The sequence below is a fragment of the Calliphora vicina genome, chromosome 2 (genome assembly GCF_958450345.1).
Source record: "Calliphora vicina chromosome 2, idCalVici1.1, whole genome shotgun sequence".
Lineage (NCBI taxonomy): Eukaryota > Metazoa > Arthropoda > Insecta > Diptera > Calliphoridae > Calliphora > Calliphora vicina.
Window position 1 is genome coordinate 101,981,033 of NC_088781.1, and position 25,378 is coordinate 102,006,410.

The window sequence follows — 25,378 nt, forward strand, 5'->3', positions numbered from 1 at the left end:
TGTCTAAATTCACATTTCTGAAATTTTCAATTTGATGGTTTGGGAAAATAGCTCCAGATTTTTGGTTTTTTATTAAATTATACCGTTTTTTCTTTTAAATAACTAAGAAATATTGCGTTATTTAACAAAAGTAGTTTAATGGCATAAAGTGTATTAATATTTCTTTATTTGGTTCTTGAAGTTGTAAATTTTTTTAGGTGAAATCCAAAAAAATAAAAAAGTTTGATTTAATTTTGCAAAAAAACGCGTTAATCAATTTTAATTTTATCTAATGCCTATCTTTTATTTATTATAATGTGAAATCATTATTTGTCCGTTTTGACTAGAACTCCAAAAAAAATTGTTTTTGATGGCACCCATAAATAATACATTTTTACCGTAAATGTAAGTAACTCAATAATTGAATATAACCTACATATTCTTAGGTTGAGATAGTAATATGAGCTTCTGCTGATATTAGGAACACTTAAAGTATAATCCAACATCCAGTTTCTAATATTACAGCTGAACCATAAGGCTATCAACATTTGAAAATGTCCGTCCATCCGTCCTTCCGAATGTAGAAAATATATACAATATTTCACTATTTTTAAAAAAAGGATATATGGCAGTTATGTAAATCCTTGATAGAATTGAAATGTTAATAACTAAACTAATGCTTGGTTTCAAAATAAAAAACGACTTTTACGAGTTTTTTTTAAATTATTAGATGTTATACATGATATTGAAATCTTGATGTCTTCGAATTATGAATATCCTTCCGATAAAATTTTCATAATTTTGCATCTAATATTATAAGAGAACAATAATTTCTAAAAATTAGTAATTTTTTTTCGGTCAAGCCCGACCATATAATACCCTACACTAAGTAAAAGAGCAAAAAAGTGTTTCTTTTAAAATTTCAATAATTTATATTTTTGAGTGATTTTCGGAAGTGGGGTTATATGGGGGCTATGACCAATTATGGACCGATCACCATGAAATTAGGTCATGTGATTTATGTCTATATTAAAGTTAACTATGTTGAATTTTGTGTGTTTACCAACATTTTTAAGCGATTTATGCACGTTAAAGTGATTTTCGGAAGCGGGTCTATATGGGAGCTATGACTAATTATGGACCGATCGTAACAAAATTTGGTAACACGAATTTTGTGTATATAAAACTTATTTGGAGCGGAATTTGTGGAGATACATATATAAATTAAACATTTATGACCGATAAAGTCCAATTTCGGGAGGACATTCGTATGGGGGCTAGGTGAAATAGTGGACCGATTTCAGCTAGTTTCAATAGGCTTGGTCCTTGAGCCGAAAAAATAATATGTACCAAATTTGATCGAAATATCTTCAAAATTGCGACCTGTACTCTGCGCACAAGGTTTACATGGACAGCCAGCCAGCCAGCCAGCCAGCCAACCAGCCAGCCAACCAGACGGACGGACGGACGGACGGACATCGCTTAATCGACTCAGAAAGTGATTCTAAGTCGATCGGTATACTTTAAGGTGGGTGTTATACTAATATTTTTGGGCGTTACAAACATCTGCACAAACGCATAATACCCTCCCCACTATGGTGGTGTAGGGTATAAAAACAAAAAAAGATCGAGTATTGAAACCGAATGTATATTTTCTATTCATTTTTTCAGTTTTGTATACATATATTTACACAATGTATATTGTTTTATTATAAGAGAAAAATCTGTCATGTACGGTATGTCACGTATGATATTACATTTTATTTATTATAAAATCATCCAAAGATTTTTTTATTTAAATATGACGGATTGTAAAGGAAAAATATTTCGTTTAGTGTAAGAAATTAAGAGAAAACATAACGCTTCTCACGATTCGAATATTTTCGCATATTTCTATATGTACCTCAAAATGAGTTCCGTTTTATGTTTTTACTAACGACTACTTTTTAAACTAAAAAAGTTTCTTCATTAAATTTTCATTAAGACTTCAAAAAATATTGAATAGCAAAAAATTTTTTAAAAAAAAATAGGATACTACCTAAAATAAGGTAAAAACGATTTAATTATTAATTACTCAAAGCGTATACGTTATTTTGTTCAAGAAAATCATATACTGATGATACTTTAGTTTTAATTTTGGTTATAACTTGGTTATTTTTGATAGTAAAATTTTGTACACATATGTATGTAATATGATGTAGTAAATCGTAATCAATAATAAAATCAATTTCGAATTTTTTGATGATACGTTGTTTTGCTTTTTAGGTGACGATATGTAATTTTTGCTGAAAATAGTATCTGATATTTTAGAATGTATGTCTTCAAGAAATCTGTAGAGTGGAGTCCTTGTTATTGTCCTAGAATATACAATAACAGTAACAACTTAAGCAAAAAAAAAACAAACAAGAAATTTTCTGTTTTCTTTATTGAATATTAAATTAATAAATACATCTTACATTATGATGCCGCAAATAATGAAAATAAATAAATACAAAACAATATTAACTTAATCATAGTCTCGTAATGGTTATAAAATATTAAAAAATGCATTAAACTTTTCAGTTCTTTCTTACGCTTTTTTCTCGATTCTTTTCACAGAGATTTTTTCTGTGTTTTGTTCCATTATAACGTTACAAAATGTTTGTTTCGTTGAGTGTTGAGAGAAATGTTACAACAATAACTCGGACGAGTACTACAATGCAGTCGTTCTCTTACTCGGTTAATACATGAAAGTTGTAAATACTGGTAGAAGTGGGGGAGTGGGGGAAGTGTTCGGAAAAATATATGTATGTATGCGTGTAGAGTGTGAGTAAGAAAATGGAGGAAAAACAACATTTGTGTGTATTTCACGGAATGACCTCAATAACTTTATTATTTTTGTTGTTAAAATTGTGTGTATGGATGAGTGTTGCTCTCCACAATGAACACTTAGCCTCATCGTCTACTTGTTTTCCTTCGTTCCTTTTTTTTGTTTTTTTGTTGTAGATTTTTGTTAATGTAACAAAACCAAACAAACAAATGGAGGAACGAACGAACAAACATTGTTTGTCATTTAAGAGAAATATGCCCATAGAATTTGTAAACAGCAAAAAAAAATTAAATAAAATAAAATACACACAAAATATAATGAAATAAGGAAAAAGTACTCACAGTACAATATGGTCCATAGTTCGATATTAAAGTTTATTTTGCTCTCATTTTAGTTTGTTGTTTACTGCAACAATGTTGGCTCCAGTTAAGGAACTTGCCACTTTATTGTGCGACTAGGTTAAAGTTCTTTTAGTAAAAGTATTGGTTAAGGATTGTTAATGGTTGTTAATTGGACTTAATGTTTTTGCTGGTTGTTGTTTTTTTTTGGTGTGTATGTTCAGTAGTTTCAAAAGTAATTTGTATATTTATCAAGAGTTGCCCTAGATTTGAAACAAAAGTAGTTAAATAAAGTGTGAATTTATAAGAAGAGGCTGCAGAATATGACTTTGTGCTAATATTGCTCCATCTTTCACTATATATAGCGGTAACAGTATTTTCGATTATATCGGTGAAGGGATTTTAGCGATAACGGCAATTACAGTTATTTCGATAACGATAGCTTATCGGTAAAGCTAATGGTGAATGTGTTTCTCCGTACAAACCATCTCTTGATGGTTCAAAAGACTAAGATCGGAAGACTAAGATCGCCCAGGCCAGCCAAAAAATGTTTTAAAACCAAGAATTGGAGGAATTTCTCCATGAATATTGTTGTAAAACTCAACAAGAGCTTCCAAAATTATTGGGAGCTACTCTAGCAGCAACTTCAAAACATTTGGGAGCAGATGAATTCATCCAAAGGCACAGAAATTGGTTCCATACGAATTGAAGCCGTGAGACCTTGAAAAACGATTTTGAATGTCCGAAATGATGCTTGAACGCTATAAAAGAAAATCAATTTTGCACCGATTCATTACTTGCGATAAAAATGGATCCATTACGAACTTGAAGCAACAAAGATCGTATGTGAAGCCCGGCCAACCAGCCGAAACGACACCAAAGCCAAATATCCATGGCGCTAAGGTAATGCTCTATATTTGGTGGCTGCAAAAGGATCCTATCTACTGTTATGAGCTTCTGAAATCGGACCAGACCATCACAGGGAACCTGAGTATATGCGGTCAGACATGAAACTGTAATATTCCATCATGACAACGCTCGGCCACATGTTGCAAGACCTGTTAAAAAGTATTTAGAATAAAGTGATTAAAAAGTGAAGTTTTGTTTCACCCGCTTTATAATCCAGACCTTGCCCCGTCCGACTTCTATTTATTTCGATCGATGTAGGACGCTCTCTCCGTGATACCGTTACTAACATATCAACTGTAAATTTTGAATTCAAACACATACTGACTTAACAGAAATTTTAGTGTAACAGATTTTTGCACGCATTATATTAAAAAAGTACAAATTTGTCAAAGGGGGCAAGGTTTGCGGAACTTCTGAGGAGTAAATAAAGGCTTTTTATAGAAGTATTTGATACTGTTGAAAACATCATGACTTGAGGATTGATATTTTAGTAAAATGAAATAATTTAATAAAATTTTGGAGCTTCTTTACCTTACAAACTGAAAAAAATATAATATGGTGATTTTCCACGAATAAAAATATAAAATTTTACTTAATTTAAAATTTTAATAGTTAAAGATATCATAACAAAATTTGGAACCAATATAGACTCAAATGTCCTTAAATCAATGGCATTAGAATTTTTACATTTTTTGTTTTCAAATATCGAAATTCCTAAAACGGGGAAAGTGTGTTCCAAAAACTGAGTTTTTTTAGAAAAGTGCATTTGATAACTTTGACGTTATTTACCGTGTGATAATAAAAACACTTAGTATTTAAGAAACATATGGGGTTATACAAATATGGAGCTTTTTCGTGGATACGTGCTTTGCCTTTTTAGAATTTTTTATTCAAACCGATTTTTTTTTTTAAATTGGCCATGTTTGGATAGGACTGGGGCGGTGATATGTCCGCTTAAGTGAGCCAAATTTTATTTTACACGCTTTTGCATTAAGTTATCTTTTCGAATCATATAAAAATGCTGTATTGTCCCGAAGAAAATTTTTTTCTACAAAAGAAAAAATATATGGTCTTTTTGGGAAAAAACGTAAAAATACGGTCCTTTTTACTAGTTCCAACTTTGGATGCGTATAACTTTTTATAGGGAACAGATAACTGTTAGCAAGTTGTTTTATTTTATTTAAAATTCGCCAATATAGCTGATATTTTAAAAATAAATTACGACCCTCTGTAGGCCTGCCATATCTAAAAAACCTTATAAAAGTCGAGCAAAAAATTAAAAAAAATAAATCAATATCTTCAACTAATGGATACTTGTAAGCACATTTTTTGTAGACCTTTTCAAGAACTTCAGCATATTCGGATCATAAACGGATTTTTGGCGATTTTTTTAAAAAAATTTTAGACCCGAGGTGAGGGGCTACGCACTGGCTCTCTTTATCGCTAGGAAGCTGAACAAACGTAAATCAACTCGAAAACACCTCAGCTCAAACCATGAGAAATTCCGTAATAAGATCTCTAAGAGTTCCCAAGATACTGAATTATTTCCTAAAAATTTGAAAGAAATTTTATGTTTCTAGCTTTGTGTACCATTATATTTTAGTGGATTTGTCTTCACTTCGGATTATTTGTGACATATTTCACATTTTATGATTCTTTAATTTGAAACTATTAGAAGAAGTGAAAAGCAACTTTAAACAAGTAAGAAAGTATAGTCGTTCAAGCCCGACCTAATGATACCCTACTACACCTAGAAAATGATTATAAACAAGTTCCTTTTAAAATTTATATGGGAGCTATAACTCATTACACTGTACAACACCAAAAAAATTACGAGGTCCGACCAATAAATTTTGATAGTGGAGACAAAAAAAAAAATACACGTGTATCGGCGTTTTGAAAGTTTACATCTTTAATTTAATTTCAGATGTAACTCTGGCACATTCATATTGTTAGAGTAAGTTCGGGTAATGTGGTATACCTATTTTTTATTTGACTATAATTTTTAGAATCTTAATTGGATTGGAACAGTTTTCAGCTAGTGTTTTACTACAAGTGTTATTTTTACATCCATGAAAATAAAAAAGTCTTTTAAGTTCAAGTTTCAGAGAAATTTGGGAAGAAGAGAAAACACCCATAAACAAGCCATTGAAAAAATTGGCGGGTAATGTGGTACACCATGTTCTTTTAATATTGTATACCAAACCTCATAACCGATACATAGTATTTTAATTTGTAAATGAGTTGCGTTTTATTTAAATCATCTGTAATGGATGCGGTTAAAGTTGGCGGCTGACCAAGCTTACCAGAAGCTCCTCAATACATTCCTCGATTCGTAGGAGACATTGAATGACTGATGCGAAAAAAATTTCCATTTGTTGTTTCTAATAGCTCAGATAGCGTTCTTCAAATCTTCCGCTGCCCATTTTCATACTTCACATTTCTTTGGCATATTATTTGCTTGAAATTCTTTAGCTATACCACATTAGCCGACCACGTGGTTTAATGAAATTATTATAAAATTAAACATATACACTAAATATACTATATTGTTACATATGTTCTTCAATAGCAAAATATTCCTATTTGACTTTAAAACTAAATTAATAAAGTTTAAAACACGTGATTGTAGAAAAAATTAATTTTTAACAGATCACAAAAAAAGTCTACCATAAGATAATGCTGATTTTTTACAACTGACTATTTCCATGACCTGCAAAAATGAAGTACACTCACCCAATGTGAATTTTCTGAGATCATAAAACTCTTAAGCTTGGTACCGCTACTATTATGCTCTTAGTTTTAGAGAAAAACAGCTATACCACATTACCCGCCTATACCACATTAACCGAACTTACTCTAATCGTCATAAGAAACCATGTGATCCTTACATTTTAGGTATAAAACGTGTTCAGAAAAGTTATGTAAAATGTTACGGAGAAAATTTTTGTAGAATTTGTTAACCCTCTAAATCCTCAAGGCATAGGTCTTTTTTGTCTTCCTTTTAAAAAGGAGCAACAAACTCCATTAAAATAGGTATTTAAGGGGTTAAAATGTTCCGCAAAAAAATTACCCGTGAAATTTTACTATAAGTCCCTGAATACACCAAAATGGAAAATTCAACCAGAAAGTCAGAAATAAGACGCAACAAAAGAGAGCTAATAAAACAGGGTTAATTTCGCATTTATTAAGAATTTTATATAGCTAAAAAAAATGTAATTAATGAAGATTTCCTATCCAAATTCTTAATAAATACGAAATTAACCGTAAGCTCTCTTTTGTTGTGTCTTATTTCTGACTTTCTGGTTGAATTTTCCGTGTTGATGTATTCAGAGACTTATAGTAAAATTTCACGTATAATTTTTTTGCAGAACATTTTAACCCATTAAATCCATGTTTTAATGGTGGTTTTTGCACATTTTTAAAAGTTGTATGGGGGCTGGAAGAAATACTGGATTGGTTCTAAGCAAATTCAACAGGCTTAGTCATTGGGGTAATATAAAAGTATGTTTCGAATTATCTTTACAATTGCGACCTATATTTTAATTACAAGGTTTACATAGACAGACGGGCGGACATCGACTTAGTCGACTGAGAAAGTGATCCTGGTATACTTTAAGGAGGGTGTTAGGACAATATTTTTGCACGTTATAAACATCATCACTAATCCAATATACCCTCTCCACTTTCCCTTTATGTGTTCTTACTTCACACAGTATCTAATGTGTCTAATAAACAATAGACCAAATGAATAGTATCACAGAGTCCCCGTTATAGATTCTCTCTGTTTTTTTTTTCAAATATGAATATGCATATATTATTTTATTAATTGATAGTAAAATATGTTTTAATATGCAAAAGTGAGGCAATGACTTTAATGTAAATTTATCCCTATATTGAAACAAGTATAGTAAAAAGAAATATTGTTCTTAGTTATCGAAAAGTATACACTTAATAATGTATGAAACTAAAATCAGTTTATAATTTCTAAAATGCTCCAAAAATTTATTGACAATTTGAAAATTTCCGTATTTTGAAAATGTTCATCTTTAAGTAAATATCAAAATTTATTGATTTAGAACTTGTGGAAGGTTTATTACTTCCTTAAATAATAAAATCTTTAAAAAAACCTCAATTTTCCCCACTGTTCATTGCATTAATGCAACCAAATAACAATTAAATCTATTAAACAAACGAGCCGTATGAGTAATATATATTTCTGTATAAATAATTGTTAAATAATCATACGTCTTTGTTAAAACCACAAATTAACACATTGAAGCCAAATCACTAGAATTATTTTCATGTCAACAAAAAATTATTTTATTACAACTCAAACGCGACAACTAAATAAAATTAAAAGCAAAAAATAAATACAAAAAAAAGCGGGTCAATAAACTTTTGTTTCAGTTTTTGCATTGAAAGTGCTAGAAATTTTAGTATAATGGTGTAATTAAATTCATACACATGCCAAATGGCAACTAGTCTAAATTTATAACAACTACTACGTTAAAATATACAAATAAAAAAATACAACTTTGACAATACGTCAACTAAGAAATAATAAAAAGCACACACCTACACAAAGAAAATGGAAAAAAAAACTGACAAACAGGTGCTTTTTACACACTCACGCACACACCAACACAACCACACATACAGTGACATGTGTATAGAAACCTAAATGAAACGGAAATTATAGACAGGCCGACAGAGTCTATTACGTGCAGTCATAACTGAATGAATGAACAAGTGTAGGTGAGTGTTTGGTTGTGTGGGTGGTTTAATATACAACAAAATAACAAAAACAGCTTTATAAACCAAATCATGCATTAAAAGTGTAGGCAGTGAGACAGTAGCAACAACAACAACAACAACATGTTTAAAAATGCAGTGCATTAAGCCACTTTATTCGCTCACATTACACTGCACAATGGGTTTGAGGCCAACAAATTGCTGGTAAATATACAAATTTTAAACCACTAGTTTGAGTGTCTTGCAATATGGTAAATAAATAGAGGAGAAGTTAAGCTTTTCGAATATTGTTTATTTTATTGGGTGTATGACTTAAAAGTGCGGGATTTTTTCAAATGTTTAGCTTTTATTTTGAAACATTTAGCTATGGCCTTTTCCCATCTTTCTGTCAACATTGGGATTCCGATCCAAAATAACTGCTCATCTTTTGAGGCCTAGAACGAATCAAGCCAACTTCGGATACTCTGTTGTAAAGAGAAGCGTATCCCAGAGACAGCGTTCTGCATCGATCGAAACAAAATAGTCGGACAACCACTTCTTTCTAAATCATTTTTAACAGATATTGCAACGTGTGGTCGAGCGTTGTCATGCTGGAATATTCCGGTTTCATATCTGGCCGCATACTATGGGCGTTTTTCGGACAATGCTCGGTTCAAACAAATCAGTTGCATTCATTACGAGCTACTGAAATCTCATCAGACCATCACGGAATATTCCAGCGTGACAACGCTCGACCACATGTTGCAATATCTGTTAAAAATGATTTAGAAAGAAGTGGTTGTCCGACTATTTTGTTTCGATCGATGCAGAACGCTGCTGACCCTTTTGTTCCCACCAAATACAGAGCATTACCTTAGCGCCATGGATATTTGACTTTGATGTCAATTTGGCTGGTTGGTCTTCATATACGATCTCTTACGCTTCGGGTTATTTTTCGTCGCAAGTAATGATTCAGTGCAAAAATGTTTGTATTCCTTTATAGCGTTCAAGCATCACTTTCAGACAATTCGTATGTTACCCAATTTCTCTGCTTTAAGATGAATCCTGATGCTAGCAAACGTTTTGAAATTTCTGATTGAGTAGCTCCCAAAGATTTCGCAAGCTCTAGTTGAGTTTGACAACAATCTTCATGGAGTAATGCCTCCGATTCTTGGTCTTCAAACTTTTTGGTACCCAATTTCCCTGCTTTAGAGTAAATACTGTAGTTTGAAAATGTTTTGAAATTGCTGCTTGACTAGCTCTCAATGATTTTGCACACTCTTGTTGAGTTTTACAACAATCTTCATTAAGTAATGTATCCAATTTTTGGTCATCAAACTTTTTTTGACTGGCCTGGGCTATCTTTGTCGTCTGTATCAAAATCGCCACTTTTGAATCCCACAAAACATCTCTTGCACGTTGAAACCGATGAAACACTTTCACCATAAGCTTCGGCGAGAAATAAGTGTGCTTCTGCGGCACTTTTTTTCAAATTAAAGACGTAAAGCAAAACTTCCCGCATATGACGCTTTGTTGGTACAAAATTGGACATTTTTGAAGCAAAAAAACGTAGTTGTTTACACTATGATGTTCAATAACTAAGTGAGAATAAATGACGGATATGTACCCTTCAAAATGACATACAGTTAAGTTATTAAACACAAAAACCGCGTTCAAAAGATGTGAAATCTATTGTAAATCCTGCAAATTTTTATGTCATGCACCGAATAGCTCTTTCTATACTTCAAGTTTTATTTGAATCTGGCTCTTTGTATACTTAAATTTTTAGTTAAATTTTAACTCTTTGTACACTTTAATTTTTACATCAATCATGGGCATTTCTATACTTTAATTTTTAGTTTAGTCTTGGATCTTGCTATACTTCAGTTTTTAGTTCAACCATGGCTCTTTCTATGCTTACATTTTGTACAGCAATCATGACATTTTCTATACTTACATTTTCATATAAATCTTTCTTTCTATACACAGAAAAAACTATTTCTTAAACCGTTTCAATTCAAATATTTGTCTCATATTGAACTGGTTACAATTATTAAATCAAGTATTCATTTGCTCAAAAACAAAATTTCTTGATATTTTCTATTGAATTTTGAGTTTTGAATTTGATTATTTTAACAATTGAATATACAATTTTCGTTATTGGTTGATTTTCAAATACAAAAATTATTGAATAGATAATTTTCGTAATTCTATCTATATCTATTGAATAATTTTTGTATTTGAAATTCAACCAATAACGAAAATTGTATATTCAATTGTCAAAATAATCAAACTCAAAACTCAAAATTCAATAGAAAATATCAAGAAATTTAGTTTTTGAGCAAATGAATACTTGATTTAATTATGAAATAATTGAAACCAGTTCAATATGGGATAAATGTTTGAATTTAAATATAATTTTTTCTGTGTACTTAAATTTTAGTTCAATCTAGGCTTTCCTGTACTTCAATCTATGCTCTTTCTATACTTCGGTTTTCACATCAATCTTGCCTCTTTTAAAACTTCAGTTTTTAGTTCAATCGTGTCTCTTTTTATAGTTCAATTTATAGTTCAAACTTGGCTTTTTCTAAACATAAATTGTTACATCAATCATGGCTCTTTCTATATTTAAATTTTTAGTTTAACCAAGGTTCCTTCTGTAATTCAGTTTTAACATCAATCATGACTCTTTCTATACTTAAAGTTTAAGTATAGAAAAGCCTAGATTGAGGCTTTTCTATACTTAAATTTTATGTTTCTTTTTACATCAATCATGTCACTTTCTATACTTGGATTTTCACATCAATCATGGCTCTATTAATACTTCAGTTTTTAGTTCAATCATGGCTCTTTCTGTAGTTCAATTTGTAGTTCAATCTTGGCTTTTTCTATACTTAAATTTGTAGTTTAATCGTGGTTCTTTCTGTACTTGAGATTTTACATCAATCATAGCTTTTTCTAAACTTCAAGTCTTACTTTAATCTTGGCTCATTCTATACTTAAATTTTTGGTTCAATCTTGACTCTTTCTATATTTCAATTTTCTCATCATTCATGACTATACTTCAGTTTTTAGTTCAATAACGGGCTCTATGTAAACTTACATTTTTTACATCAATCACGACTCTTTCTACACTTCCATTTGCACATAAATTATGGCTCTGTCTATACTTTAATTCTTACATTAATTATGGTTTTCTATACTTCAATTGTAACATCAATCTTGGCTCTTTCAATATTCCAGTTTTTAGTTAAATCTTGGTATTTTTTATTGATTTTCACATAAGTATATCGATGGCTTAATATAAAAAGGCCCTAACTCGTGTTTTTTTTAAGTCCAGTTTTTCATTTATTTCGATAAATGGTCCGATCATATATCATAATTAGCCAAAAAAATCTCGACTTAAAAAAAACACGAGTTAGGGCCTTTTTATATTAAGCCATCGATATATACCTCAATTTTCACATAAATTTTTAGTTCAATCGTAGAAACTTCTATATTTAAATTCTTAGTTCAATTTTGCCTATTTCTATAATTTATTTTGTAATTCATTTCTGAAATTCCAAGTTTAATATTGTTACATTTTTACCTTTTAAAAACGGTGGTTTATTTTCTTTAAATAAAACAGATACTTTTGATTGCAAATAAAAGTAGTTTAGTAGTTTAAAAATAGTAACTCTTTATTTAAATTAATTCAACAATTAAAATAGTCACTATTTTAATACACACTAGGGTGGGTAAATTTTTGTTGGTCAACAGCAGTATAGCAAAAACATAATCTACGAAAAATTCTAAGAGAAAGGACATTTAAGGAATTAAATATTCTACAAAAATATTTGCCGGAAAATTCCAGTTGGGGTCACCAAAGAGACCAAAGTTGTAAATAACACTCTTTACGCTTAATTATATTTTAAATATCAGCTCATTCGGATCATAAATAGATTTTTGGAGATTTTTTTAAAAATGTGAGACCCAAGGTGGCGTGTAAATTTGGTAATTAAGCGTAAAGAGCTTTATTTACAACTTTGATATCTTTGGAGACTCCCACTGAAATTTTCCGGCAAACATTTTCGTAGAATATTTTAATACTTAAACGTTCTTAAAGGATTTAATACTTAAACGTTCTTGTTTAAAGGATTTTTTTTTTATTTTCTCGAAAAAGGGTCAAATTGACCCGTAAAGAGTTGAGATAGAGGGTTAAGATCTTCCATTATCCCCATAAAATTTCACAATATAACTCCGATAATAATAATTCTCTCAGACATTAACTTACAACAATTTTTCCAGTTAGTATAATGCAAACTTCGATCAAAAAATTAAAACTTTGACCCATTGTAAAAAAAATTTAGACCAGCTGGACTATAAGTTTATTCTACATTCTATTTTGTTCCAATCAAAAAGTCTCAATTTGTTGGACAGTGAAATTTCTTAAACGTGTATTTTGATGTCTCTCAGCCGGATCTAGGTTTTGATTTTAGACCCATACTTTCTTTTGGTAATTTTCTTAGAATTTTGTGTAGATTCCGATTTTACTATACGCCTGTAACGATTTTTTACGCCCTAACAAATTGAACCACCCTGACAGCGCCTATGATAGACTAAACAGCTTTGACCGATAATGTATGACAATTTATAATATGACAATGTATATAGAAGCTGTTGGACCCGTGGTAAAATCGATAAATTCAAATTGATAGTGCAATTTTAAATGAAATTTCAAAATAATTAAAAAAATTGTTATCGATTCTAATAAATGCTAAATAAGGATTAAAAATTTAACGGTTGTACCAACTGTTCAACTTTTAAATGTTATTCGAATTTACTTAAATTTTCAGATATTGATTTTTAGATGACGGAGAATAATTTAAAACCTTAAGAGCATCGAAAAGCTGTAAAGGTATATTAAGATCCACACTATTTAACAACTTTAAATGATTGTTTTCAAATTAAAAAGAAAATTTAAGAACAGCAATTTTCGCAAAATTTAAAGATTACAAATCTTTGAAATACGGACATTTTCCAATTTAAACACACTGTGGTCTGCGTAGAATGTTCATTATTTCTGAACTATCACTCCAAACATATTCCAAATATTGAACGTTTGCATCGAATTTATAATTTCATATATTTTCAAATCATCCCACTGTGCAATATGAGCTACTATTTTTATTCTGAAATATTTAAAGTGATGTATGTCTGTCTGTCGGGCTGCGTGCCTGTTAGACAAGTAGTGTGAGGCACTTACTCTCCTTTCATACACATTAAATTGTTTGTAAAACATAATGTAGTTGTACGTGTGTAAGCATAACTGTTGGTATTCATATGAGGCGGCGGCAAATCGCACGTTTGCATCGAATTTATAATTTCATATATTTTCAAATCATCCCACTGTGCAATATGAGCTACTATTTTTATTCTGAAATATTTAAAGTGATGTATGTCTGTCTGTCGGGCTGCGTGCCTGTTAGACAAGTAGTGTGAGGCACTTACTCTCCTTTCATACACATTAAATTGTTTGTAAAACATAATGTAGTTGTACGTGTGTAAGCATAACTGTTGGTATTCATATGAGGCGGCGGCAAATCGCATAAAATATCACGAGACAAATCCACTTACTCATTCACTTAAAAAAATAAAACGTCTGCTCACAGCTCGTTTTTTTTCCCGTCACTCGACGTTTTGTATATAAATCGCTAGATTCTCTAAGTATGTAAGCGTGAGCTTGCATGTTCATGTTGTAAATTTGTTGTTGCTGTTTTAAGTCAAAGTAAAATGTGTCTCAACAGTTTGTCGTGTTTTATATTTATTTATTTATATATATAACAAATTTACAACAACAATAGCATTAACTACAACAGCAACAACAACAACAGCTAAATATAAATATAGAACACATTTTCAAAGGCCACACAAAACCTCCACAAAACCATTAAAAACGCACACACACGCTTATTTTAATACACAAACACCCACACAATTTAGTTGTTGATTTGCATTAGCATTAACGGGGTTTCATACTTCCGCTCATTCTTCTTCTTCGTCTTCTGTCTTCGTTGTGTCTTTCATTCATCCATCTAAATCGCCTAGATTGAGTTTAATTTTTCTACTTTTGCTTTTTCTTTTTGATTGTTAACTTTTATAGCCGCTCACGTGGAAAATTCGTAATCATGACACGGGTCATTTTAATATCTCTCGTCTGTTTTCTTCATGTTTCACATTCACAATACTAAAATAGAAAGATAAAATTACTTGCAATTAGTTAAGGGAGAAAACAAATAAAACAAGTTAATTTCTATTGTTGTGTGTAAAAGAAATTAATTTAATTTTAGTAAATACTTTTTACTGAACCACAAGTGGTTATTTTACTCGTATGCAAATAAATTTGTGTGAAATTACTACGATAATTTGACAGTTGTGTCAAAATGTATGTATGTCAGATGTCAAAATATATACTTACTTATTTATACCGAGTCACTCTGCCCTTATTACCGATTTATTTTGCTTTCATCATACGTTGCGTAAGACGTCCATTTTTCTGTTTTATCGTTATTTTTTAGGGTTGTCATTCGAATAATCGACAGAAAAAAATATTTTCTTAGCTAATTTAAATAAAATAAATAATATAGAATAAATAATTCTAAAACACACAAAGCACTGATCCTCGTAAAAGCTTCATAATTGTATAGCCCTAGATATGGGCAATTCCATATCATCGTACGTGACATTTGTACGCCTATAGAGTGGAATAGATTTTGCAAAAAATAAGAGTATCTGAAAAATAATTTGGTCTTTATGTTCCATTCAGAAATAAATTCTAAAATAATAAACAGTTTTTTCGAATCATTGTTGTCCAAAATATCGAGCGAAATAAGGGTATATCGCACGTGACATAAAACTGAAGTTAGGGCCTGACAATCTTGTATTCATTGCAATTACAATGACCAGCCGAGACTACTTGCAAACTTTAAAGGACAATCTGAAAGTAAGTGCTGAAAAATTAGGTCCTGTAACACCAGGGGTCGTTCAGAAAGACAATAACCGAAAGCACATCGCAATAATTGTTAAGGAGTGACTATTGTATAACGTGCCTAAGCAGTTACATTCACCTCCGCAATCTACAGGCCTTAACCCAAAAAAGTTTCTGTCGGAAATTTTAGACCGGAATATTGGAAAACGAATCATTTCATCTAAGGACGAACTCCGAACCCTCATGAACGTATGAGAGGGGGGAAAATTACTAAAGATATAACTGATTATATTGGAAACTCTATCTGAAGGCCGCAATTAAGCTAAATGGGGACCAACAGAATATAAACTTTTTATTTTCGGCTTTTGGTGATATAAAATAGAGCGCTAGCCATCAACTGTATATTAAATTTTGACTGTTGTTTTTAGGTACTTTTCTCTTTTTCTCATAAAATTTTCCACGAAATCGATTTTAATTTTCAAAGTTTTTTAAAATAATAAAAGATTAAACTAGAGTTGTGTAGCTCATGAATGACCTAGTTCAATTGAGCTATTCACTCAACTGAGCGAAGTGAATCATTCATCATACTGAGCGTTTTCAGCTCAGCACTGAGCGTTTTCAACTGAGCGCTGAGCGGTTTCAGTTCAGTGCTCATGAAAGAGCTGCACAAGCACATTCATTTGTCGTCTTCAATGTTTCAGATGTTTCACATGTTTCACTTTACTCGTCAATGCTCTTACATTCTTTCGCTCACTGACATTGAAAAGTGAGTGAGTATTGTGTCCAACAGAAATAAAACGATCATTCGAATGTAGGTTTGTTATGTATGTATATGATCGTATGCTGCCGCGTATATATTTTTGTTTCAAGAATTATTAGAGTTATTCAAATTGTTTTTGTTTTCATGAAGGAATTTTTATATGTGTGCTATTGAATGAATGTGAATTTATTTATGGTATGGTGATGTAGAATGAAATAAAGAAAGAGTATTGCTACAGTTTGTAAGTAAATTTCATAAAAAAAATAATGAAAAAGGGAAATACATAATTGTTATTGTTAAAATAATAATTGTAATTGAAAGTATGTAATTAGTAAAAAAATACTATTTCAAAAACACATTAGTGGGATTATATCTAACAAAACACATAATTAAAAAAATACAAAGTACTGATATTCTTAATTAAATTAGCAATATTATTTCAATCACTTTTTTAGAAAATATATATCTTATGCACTTTTTTACTATACTGCTACATCAACAGAACATTTGTCTGCTGCATGAGCGACCTATCGTGGGTTTTTCGCTGTTTTTAGGAATGACAGTTTCGAATTTCGGAATTTAAGGAATAAGATTTATAAAATCTTATTCCTTAAATTCAGAAATTCTATTTATATATTGTTATATCATAAAATAATTAAGTTAATGTTGAAAATATACAAATTGTATCACAAAACTATTTTTCTTTCGTATTTTTAGTAGAAATTTTGTTGATCATATATATGTATATAAGTTGTAAAAGTCAGATAAAAAATATATATTTTGCCAATTGACCCAAAAAATTGCAACAATATTCATTTTGGTTTAGTTATTGTCACATTTTTATTTTGGATCACAATTATCAGATCATCAAAATATTTTTCCTTTTTCAAATTCCAGTTAATATCTTGAGTTTTTGGTAATTTTATTATTTTGTGGTAAAAGAATACGTTATAGTTAGTGAATGTTCTGCTTAACAAATATTGCCTAAACATTTGGTTAGCATCGGAAATTATAAATAATAAAAAATGAACTCTTTTTTCCGCAAAAATATTAGTTTAAATAAAATACAATTTTATTTTTTAAAATTTTAATCAATTATTTCACGCATAAATCTCTAATTGTCAAAAGACTGTGTGTTTTTACAACTAACAACAGAAATAATTGATTTAATTCACTACAAGCAATTCTCAAAATGAAATGGTCATTATACAACATACTGAGCTAATGAGCTAAAAGAGCGACCTAGTTCATTTCAGTGAGCTGAGCTGAAAAGAGCGGTCACTTCACTGAGCTAATAAACCCAACTCTAGATTAAACTCTAAATTTAATTTTAAGTTTAATTAAACTTATATATTTCTTTCTATAATTAAAATATTTAGCTTCATAGATGAAAATGCGTGCTGTATACTAAATTTTGAATCTGACTGTATTTTCTTGATTGCTTGGAAAATAAATTAATTTTTACCAATTTTAAAATTTTTTTTTTTTAATTTTTGCCAAAAAATCGATTTGGGACCATAGTGCATTTCAGTTTTTATGGTGCTTTATGTCACTTTGTTCGAACAGGTTGTCCATCTCCGTTTAATATCTACCAAACTTTTGTGCTTTTCAATTTTTTTTTAACAAGAGCCCAATATCTCTCCACTGGCCTTAGCAGGCAGTTTGTAGGATTTGCCTTTCTTAGTACAAATAACACATTATTGTTCTTTTACAACTCAAGACCTTTATTACCATATTATACTCTATCTATTTAATTAGAATTAACAATATTTAAATTTTCTATTTCTCTTACTATTTTCAGAGTTCGCAATTGGGCTTTAAAATTCGGTGTGGATCTATGGGAATTCGGAAGACAATTTACAAAAATGAATGAAATCAAAAGTGTAAGTACTAATTCAAATGTTATACAAATAAATAATAAAAAGAAAAAGGGTGTTATAACTTTAAAACTTTCTAAAAACAAAATATTTAAGAGTGGAAACAGAAGTTGGAATGAAAAGAAATGTAATACTGATAAAGATTAACACCAAAGATAGAAAGAAAGAGAGAAAAACTAAAATAAAATCCAAATATTTTGTAATACAAAAACGGTTTTTTGTTAATACTTTTCTTCTTTAAAATACAACAAAATGACAATTAATTTTTGTGTATGAGTTTTTTTGTTGGTGTTTTGTTTAGCTAACAACCCGTATGTAATACACACACACACACATACAAATGTAAATAAATTCCATGTATGTGTGAGTATGTGTTTATAAATGTATTTGTGTGAGTCTGTGTAGATTAGGATGGCACTTAATTTGGACTTTTTCGATTTTTGTTGATTCCAAATTTTAGCAAAATAGAATAATGTTTAGAGGTTGCATATTTTATTTGAATTTTCAAGGTTTGGGTTAAAGTAGCAATATTTAAAAATAAATTAAATGTTGAAAAAAAAAATAAATTATTAAAGTTTACCGACATCGTCAATCCAACACTAAATGAGAATTAAAAATACAATTTTTAACAGTTGTAGCTATTATAGGTTAGTGTGGGAACCGATTTTAAATTGACGTTTCGAGGAAATTTTGATTTTGGTTACAAATATGTTAAAATTATTTCTTAAAAATACACATAGTAGCTTATTACTAATGTTTGATTCCAAATTATTTCTATGGGCTGCATATTTACGATTTTGTAATTTTAAATTTATGGGCCATTATTAACCCTTTTTTATCAGAGGTCAAAGCTATCCAATACAGCAAATTTTGTTTGTTAATATACATTTTTGTACTACTATTACAAAAATAACATATTTTTTTACTTGAGCATCTGCAAGACATATTAACCGGAAGTCAAAACCTAAAATGCAAAATAACGTAACATCACTTTTCATAAGTCTTTAGGAGATGCAAAAAACGATATATGTATAATGAAAACTGCTTGAGATATTGAAACAAAATTTTCAAATTTCCAAATTTTCAAAGCACACTTTTTGCTGTGTGTCTTACGTTATTTTGAATTGTTGTTTTCTAAAACCAAAATAATATATCATCAATATGAATTGTATGAAAAAAATGGAGGAGGTTGCACAACATACATATATTCGCGTAACTCAAAAACGATTTGGTTTATTGAATAAACTGAAACAAAACGAAATTCCGCAATGAAATTACCTTCAATTAAAGCTTAACATGTTTACAATCTTCGCAGTCGTTTTAGAAATATAATTTTTTGGAAAAAAAAATAATTTTTTAGAAAAATTTCGAAATTTTTGGTTTTTAAAACGGCATTAAAAATTGAAAAATGCATATATGCTCTTTTTTACACATTTAGAAAATGAAGTTCCAAATAAAACAAATAATAAATAACACTAGTTTACAAATCAAACATTTTTGTTTGCTCATGGAATGAAACTTATATTTTTGAGAAGAGCTACGGACGCTAGTTAATTGAACATTTTTTGTTTCCCACCTATACGTCAAAATTTTGAGATATATGGGTTTTTATTTTTCACCTGCTCTGAGTACTACTAATGCATACTGTAGTGTACCTAATTGTGGTAATTAAGTATTTACAAAAAAAAAAGTATTTACAAAAATTAACGAGAAAAAAATAAATACTGTTTAAAAGGACATCTTTCCTGTAGATAAACGTTAATAAATCGCTATTAAGTACAAAACTCTAAAGTAAAAATTATTTTAAAATATCTTATAGAAAATGTAAAATAAACCCAGACCATTTTTGGTTTATTTTCGGAAAAATTATTCAGTCAAATCGAGGTTTTCCTATAACACAAACACTGCAAAATGCTTATTTACTTTAAAAAAATTCGTAAAAGCTTTAGATAAGACAAAACCAGCATTTCAATATTTATGCAGTGTGTTCCCGAGTCTTTCTTTGGCTAAATTAAAAGAAGGGATATTTGTGGGTCCTCAAATAAGAAAAATTTTGGTTGATACCAAATTTGAGTGTCTATTAACCGATGTTGAAAAAGCAGCATGGAATTCTTTTAAACCTGTTGTTCAAGAATATTTGGGGAATAATAAAAGTCAAAATTACAGAGATATTGTTGCGAATTTATTACATAATTTTGAACTGATGGGCGTAAATATGTCCCTCAAAATTCACTATTTACATTCTCATGTGGATTTTTTCCCGGAAAACCTCGGACACTGAGTGACGAACATGGAGAGCATTCCCATCAAGATTTGAAGTTTTTCGATGTTAATTATCAAGGTTTTTGGAACCAGAATATGCTAGGAGACTACTGTTGGAGTGTCGTGAGGGAGACAAATGAAAATAATTATAAAAAAAGACTAAAACACTTCACTTTTAATTTTTTTGTCCTAATTTAATGTACATTTTTATATGTTTAGTTTTTAAGAAATATCTCAAAAGTTTGACGTCCAGGATTTTTTAAAATATTTTTTCCGAAGTTGGAAGACCTAAATACATACATCCCCATATGTTTCAATTCATGAGCAAAAACCTTGTAAACTAGTGTAATTAAAATCTGTCCACAACTTTTCATTCTATTCACAAAACATAATACAAATATACGCTAATATTTTATCAAAGTACATAACTCATATTAATTAGCTACATCGTGCAGTGCACAGTGGTATAGAAAGATAAGAGAGAAATAAATCTAAACCCTTAGTCCGATTTGAATGAAATTTGACATGTGAAAAGAAGAATGCCAGGGGTCCTCAAAGTAGGACTCGGGTATGATCAACTTTTAAAAAAGATCCTATATCTATCAACTATCTCTTATAGCTTAGGAGATATTTGCATTTGAAAATTAAATTATCAACATTTTTACCCACCATACTCCAGTTTTTTTATAACAGCGGGTACAAATATTTCCCGATTTTCTCCATTTTTCTTTTATTGGACAAACTACAAATGTAGATGTCAAACAAAAAAGAATTGTTTACAAATCGTGACTGACTCCAAAGTTATATTCATTTGAATTTAAAAAGAGAGAGAATTTCAATTTTTAATGCCGTTTTAAAAACCAAAAATTTCGAAATTTATCTAAAAAAAAAATTTATATTTCTAAAATAACTGCGAAGATTAAAAACATGTCCGTTTTTGAGTTACGCGAATATATGTTGTGCAACTTCCTCCATTTTCGAAATAACGGTATATCTCGAAAATACGAGCTAACCTAAAAAAACGGTTAGCACCACTGAATTCAGCGTATCCGAATTAGTTTAACTAGCACAGTGTAATTGACCTAGAAACATGAAAGTAGGCATATATGGTATATTAGAATCCATGAAGACCCTTTATAGTACTTTGTGTTCTCATGGTACTTGTTGAATAATTTGTAATAACGAAATTAGTATATTAAGCATATATGGTTCTGAATAAATAATAGTCCAAAAGGGGTGATTATTAATACTTTTTCTTTATTTGAATGGTACTTTCTAAATATTTTATAATTTACTGAACCTATAATAATGAAATTAGATACACATAATCCGAAATGAATTAAATGGTAATGGTCTAATGGTACTTTTCGATTTATCTATTACAATGGACAAAGAAACATGAAATTGGCAACATTTTATCCTGAGTGAATGAGAATTCACAAAAGGAGACTTAATAGTACTTTTTCTTTCTTCTGTTGGTGCCTATTTTTAATAATGCTTCTAGGAACACAATCTTAAGCACAAACGAAGTGAGAACGCATGAGAACTAAAGGTTGCATTTTATATTCATTAGTACCTTTAGGTTGTTTTTTTTTATTAAGAGGAATCGTGAAACATGAAATTTTATGCATATTACTCTAAGTAAAGTCGAAATTTTAGACCAATTCCAAAATGTGAAAAAATAAGGGCCAACCTAATGAGTAGCTGTGTGTAGATATTTAAGCTGAACATAAACCTAATTAAAACTGAAATGGTACTTGTCGTCGTCATTCACTAAAAAGGGGAATGAATTAGTTTGAACGAATGAGTGACTGAATGAATGAATGTTTGGTTTGATGGTTGGTTGTTTGGTTGTTTGGCTTAGGACACAAAATGAGTTAGGGGAAGGGGGCAAAAAAGGATGTACTACCATTTCAAGATAAAATATAAACGAATAAATGTTGTATGTTTGGTTTTTGTGGGAAATGCAAGTGAGTTTGTGTTGGATTTTATTGTATTGTGTTGAAAAATAAAATACAAATACAAAAAAAAAATTATTTACATTCATATGAGTGAGTGGGAGTGTTTGTGTGCGTATCTTCTACCTACACATCCTTGCACAATTGAACATATAAAAAAGAAACTACATACAACATACAAATTTGATATTGTTCGCAGTTAGATAAACGCTTTAAAGATGTCAACATGAACACATTCAAATTAATACAATTACAATTGCAATTGTGTATGTGTGTTCTTTGATGGCGTTAATACAATTCGAAAAAAGACTACTCTCCTCCTAACACTCTGACGTTAGAACATTGTGACAATTTAGTTTGATAAATACAATTTGCGATCAGAGATGACAAAATGCTTGCGTTATGGTGTGATAATTAATGGAAATAGGCATTTCAATTTGATAGAGTTTTTGTGGAATTCGAAGGTTTTGGTAACCCGAACAAATTCAGATGCCAAAAATACTTGAAATTTATCATTATCTACTTAAAAAAATAGCAGAAAAAAAAGCATTTTTGGTACCCTATGCAGCTTTTAAACCAATAAAAATAAATTTTTCCAAAAAATAGCGAATATAAATTTGGTACTTTTTTGGAAATATACCCTTTATGGGTAAAAAATTGTATTTATTTTGGTACTTTTTTCATAAAGTATGTTTTTCATGACTTATTATGAGCTCCCACTATGATACTAAAATTTATATTATTTCAATGTGGACAAAAAGGTACCGAACAGGGAAAATACATTTTATCCATAACACTCCGTTACAAAATGACACTTTTGGTCAGAACTTGAAAAGCGACCTAATGGGGGTTGTAGGCCTAGGTGGGGACATACTAAAACCGTTTTCAAAGATTTTGAAACACCCTCAAAATTTTGAGATATTTTGAAAAAACTGTTTTAGGGTAGGTCGTAGTACTTTAGTACCTCTAATTCAAACATTTTTAGACCGATTTCAAAATTTTAAACAATTATGGATAGACAAAGAATTAAGCTTTCATAAAATGTATGCATAAAATGTATAAATTGTGTAAGTTTTTATAAAAAGTTTCGCTTTATTTTTTATTTTTTTGGTAATTTTTCATATTCAACAATAGTTAATTTAATTTTTTTCTACAAAAAATTATTCTTTTTTGCACAGTGTTTTAAAGACAACATTATTTGGGAAAAAATGAGATTTTACTTGTTAACATCGGTTTACATTTGTAAATGTTATTAAACTTTTTTGAAATAGGTTCGAAAAAATTTGCAATTCAAAATTTTACAAAAATTGTTTGTCTACAGTTTTCTGTTTATTTTTATTTTGTTAATTATATGTTGAGTAACTTTTAGAATTTTCATCCGATTTGAATAATTAAAACCATGTTTTGTTAAGAACTAAATTTCCTATATATATTGGTATAAATTTTTATAAACTTTCATATCAAAATAAGCAATGAAAAGCGACTAAAATCTAAAAAGTTGATAAATTTCGTTTTTCTTTTAGATATTCTTAGGAAAAACAATACTTATGACTTAAAAATGTATCAAAAAATGCACGTCATTTTAAAGCGAAATCAGTTTTCTTTCCAAACCCGTTAAAAAATTTAAAGTCGGACAAAAAATGACTAAGCTACATGTCGATATGTCGACGAACATCACTGAAAACGGTTTTTTCAGAATAACTTCTGAATTTGAGGGTGTTTCTGAAATTTTTAGACACAATTTGTAGTGTACTCAGCAAGCCCTATAACCCACGCTAGGCCGTTTTCCAAGTTTTTTTTTTCCATCGTAGCACCGTGTACCTAATTATTAAGTAAATTTTTATAAAATTTTAAACATTGGTTCCTCCAGTCATACAATAAGGTCAATCATACTAAGAGGTTGTTATTTGGAACTGGAGTGCGAAGGTTTAGATTAGGACAAATCCTGGTATACAGGTTGGTACTTATTTAAAACATACATTTTCTTGAGACAAGAGCCAAAATGGAATATTTTAAAATTTTTAACTTCAGGGGTGTTCGGAGTAATTTTTGGTACTTTATTAATATTTTGAATTATTTAACATATCGACATAAAAGTTAGTTCATATGCTTCGGAGTGAAGTAACAATTATGAATAGAGTATTTAAAGGTATTTACGTACCATAACACAGTGGTTTAGAAACTTTTTTTTTGGAAATAATTCGGTATCTTGGGAACTATTGTTACGAAATTTCACCTGGTTTGAGCTGAGGTATTTTCACGTTGATTTACGTTTGCTCAGCTTCTTAGTGCCCAGTGCGTAGCCCCTCAAAGTTGGTCACCTCGGATCTCAATTTTTTAAAAAAAAAATCGCCAAAAATCCATTTATGATCCGAATGAACTGAAATTTTAAATATAAATAGTCCTTTAGATGGTCTATAAGAAATACGCTTACAAGTGTAGGTTATCTCTATTAGTTGAAGAATACCTCTTCAGGGTTTATTGATTTTTTTTTTAATTTTGCTCGATCTTTTTATGGTTTTTTAGGGCCTACGGAGGGTCGAAATTTTTAAAATATCAGCTATATTGGCGATAAAATTCTAAATAAAATAAAAGAACTTGCTAACAGTTATCTCTTCCCTATAAAAATTTATACGCATCCAAAGTTTTAACTTGTAAAAATGGCAGTATTTTTTAAGTTTTTTCACAAAAAAGCACATATATTTTTCCTTTTGTAGAACAAATTTTTCTTCGGGACTATATAGAATTTTTATATGATTCGTAAAGATAACTTAATGCAAAAGCG

General features: G+C 29.9%; 1 protein-coding gene across 2 annotated transcripts in view; it reads left to right on the forward strand.

The window, feature by feature from the left end:
• Window positions 1–25,378, forward strand: part of stol (stolid) — a 188,999-nt gene that overhangs the window by 28,139 nt on the left and 135,482 nt on the right. For both annotated transcript variants that reach the window (XM_065501229.1, XM_065501228.1), the window contains exon 2: window positions 18,298–18,379. In XM_065501229.1, coding sequence (XP_065357301.1) covers window positions 18,298–18,379 — 82 coding nt within the window. The remainder of the gene's footprint in view (window positions 1–18,297; window positions 18,380–25,378) is intronic.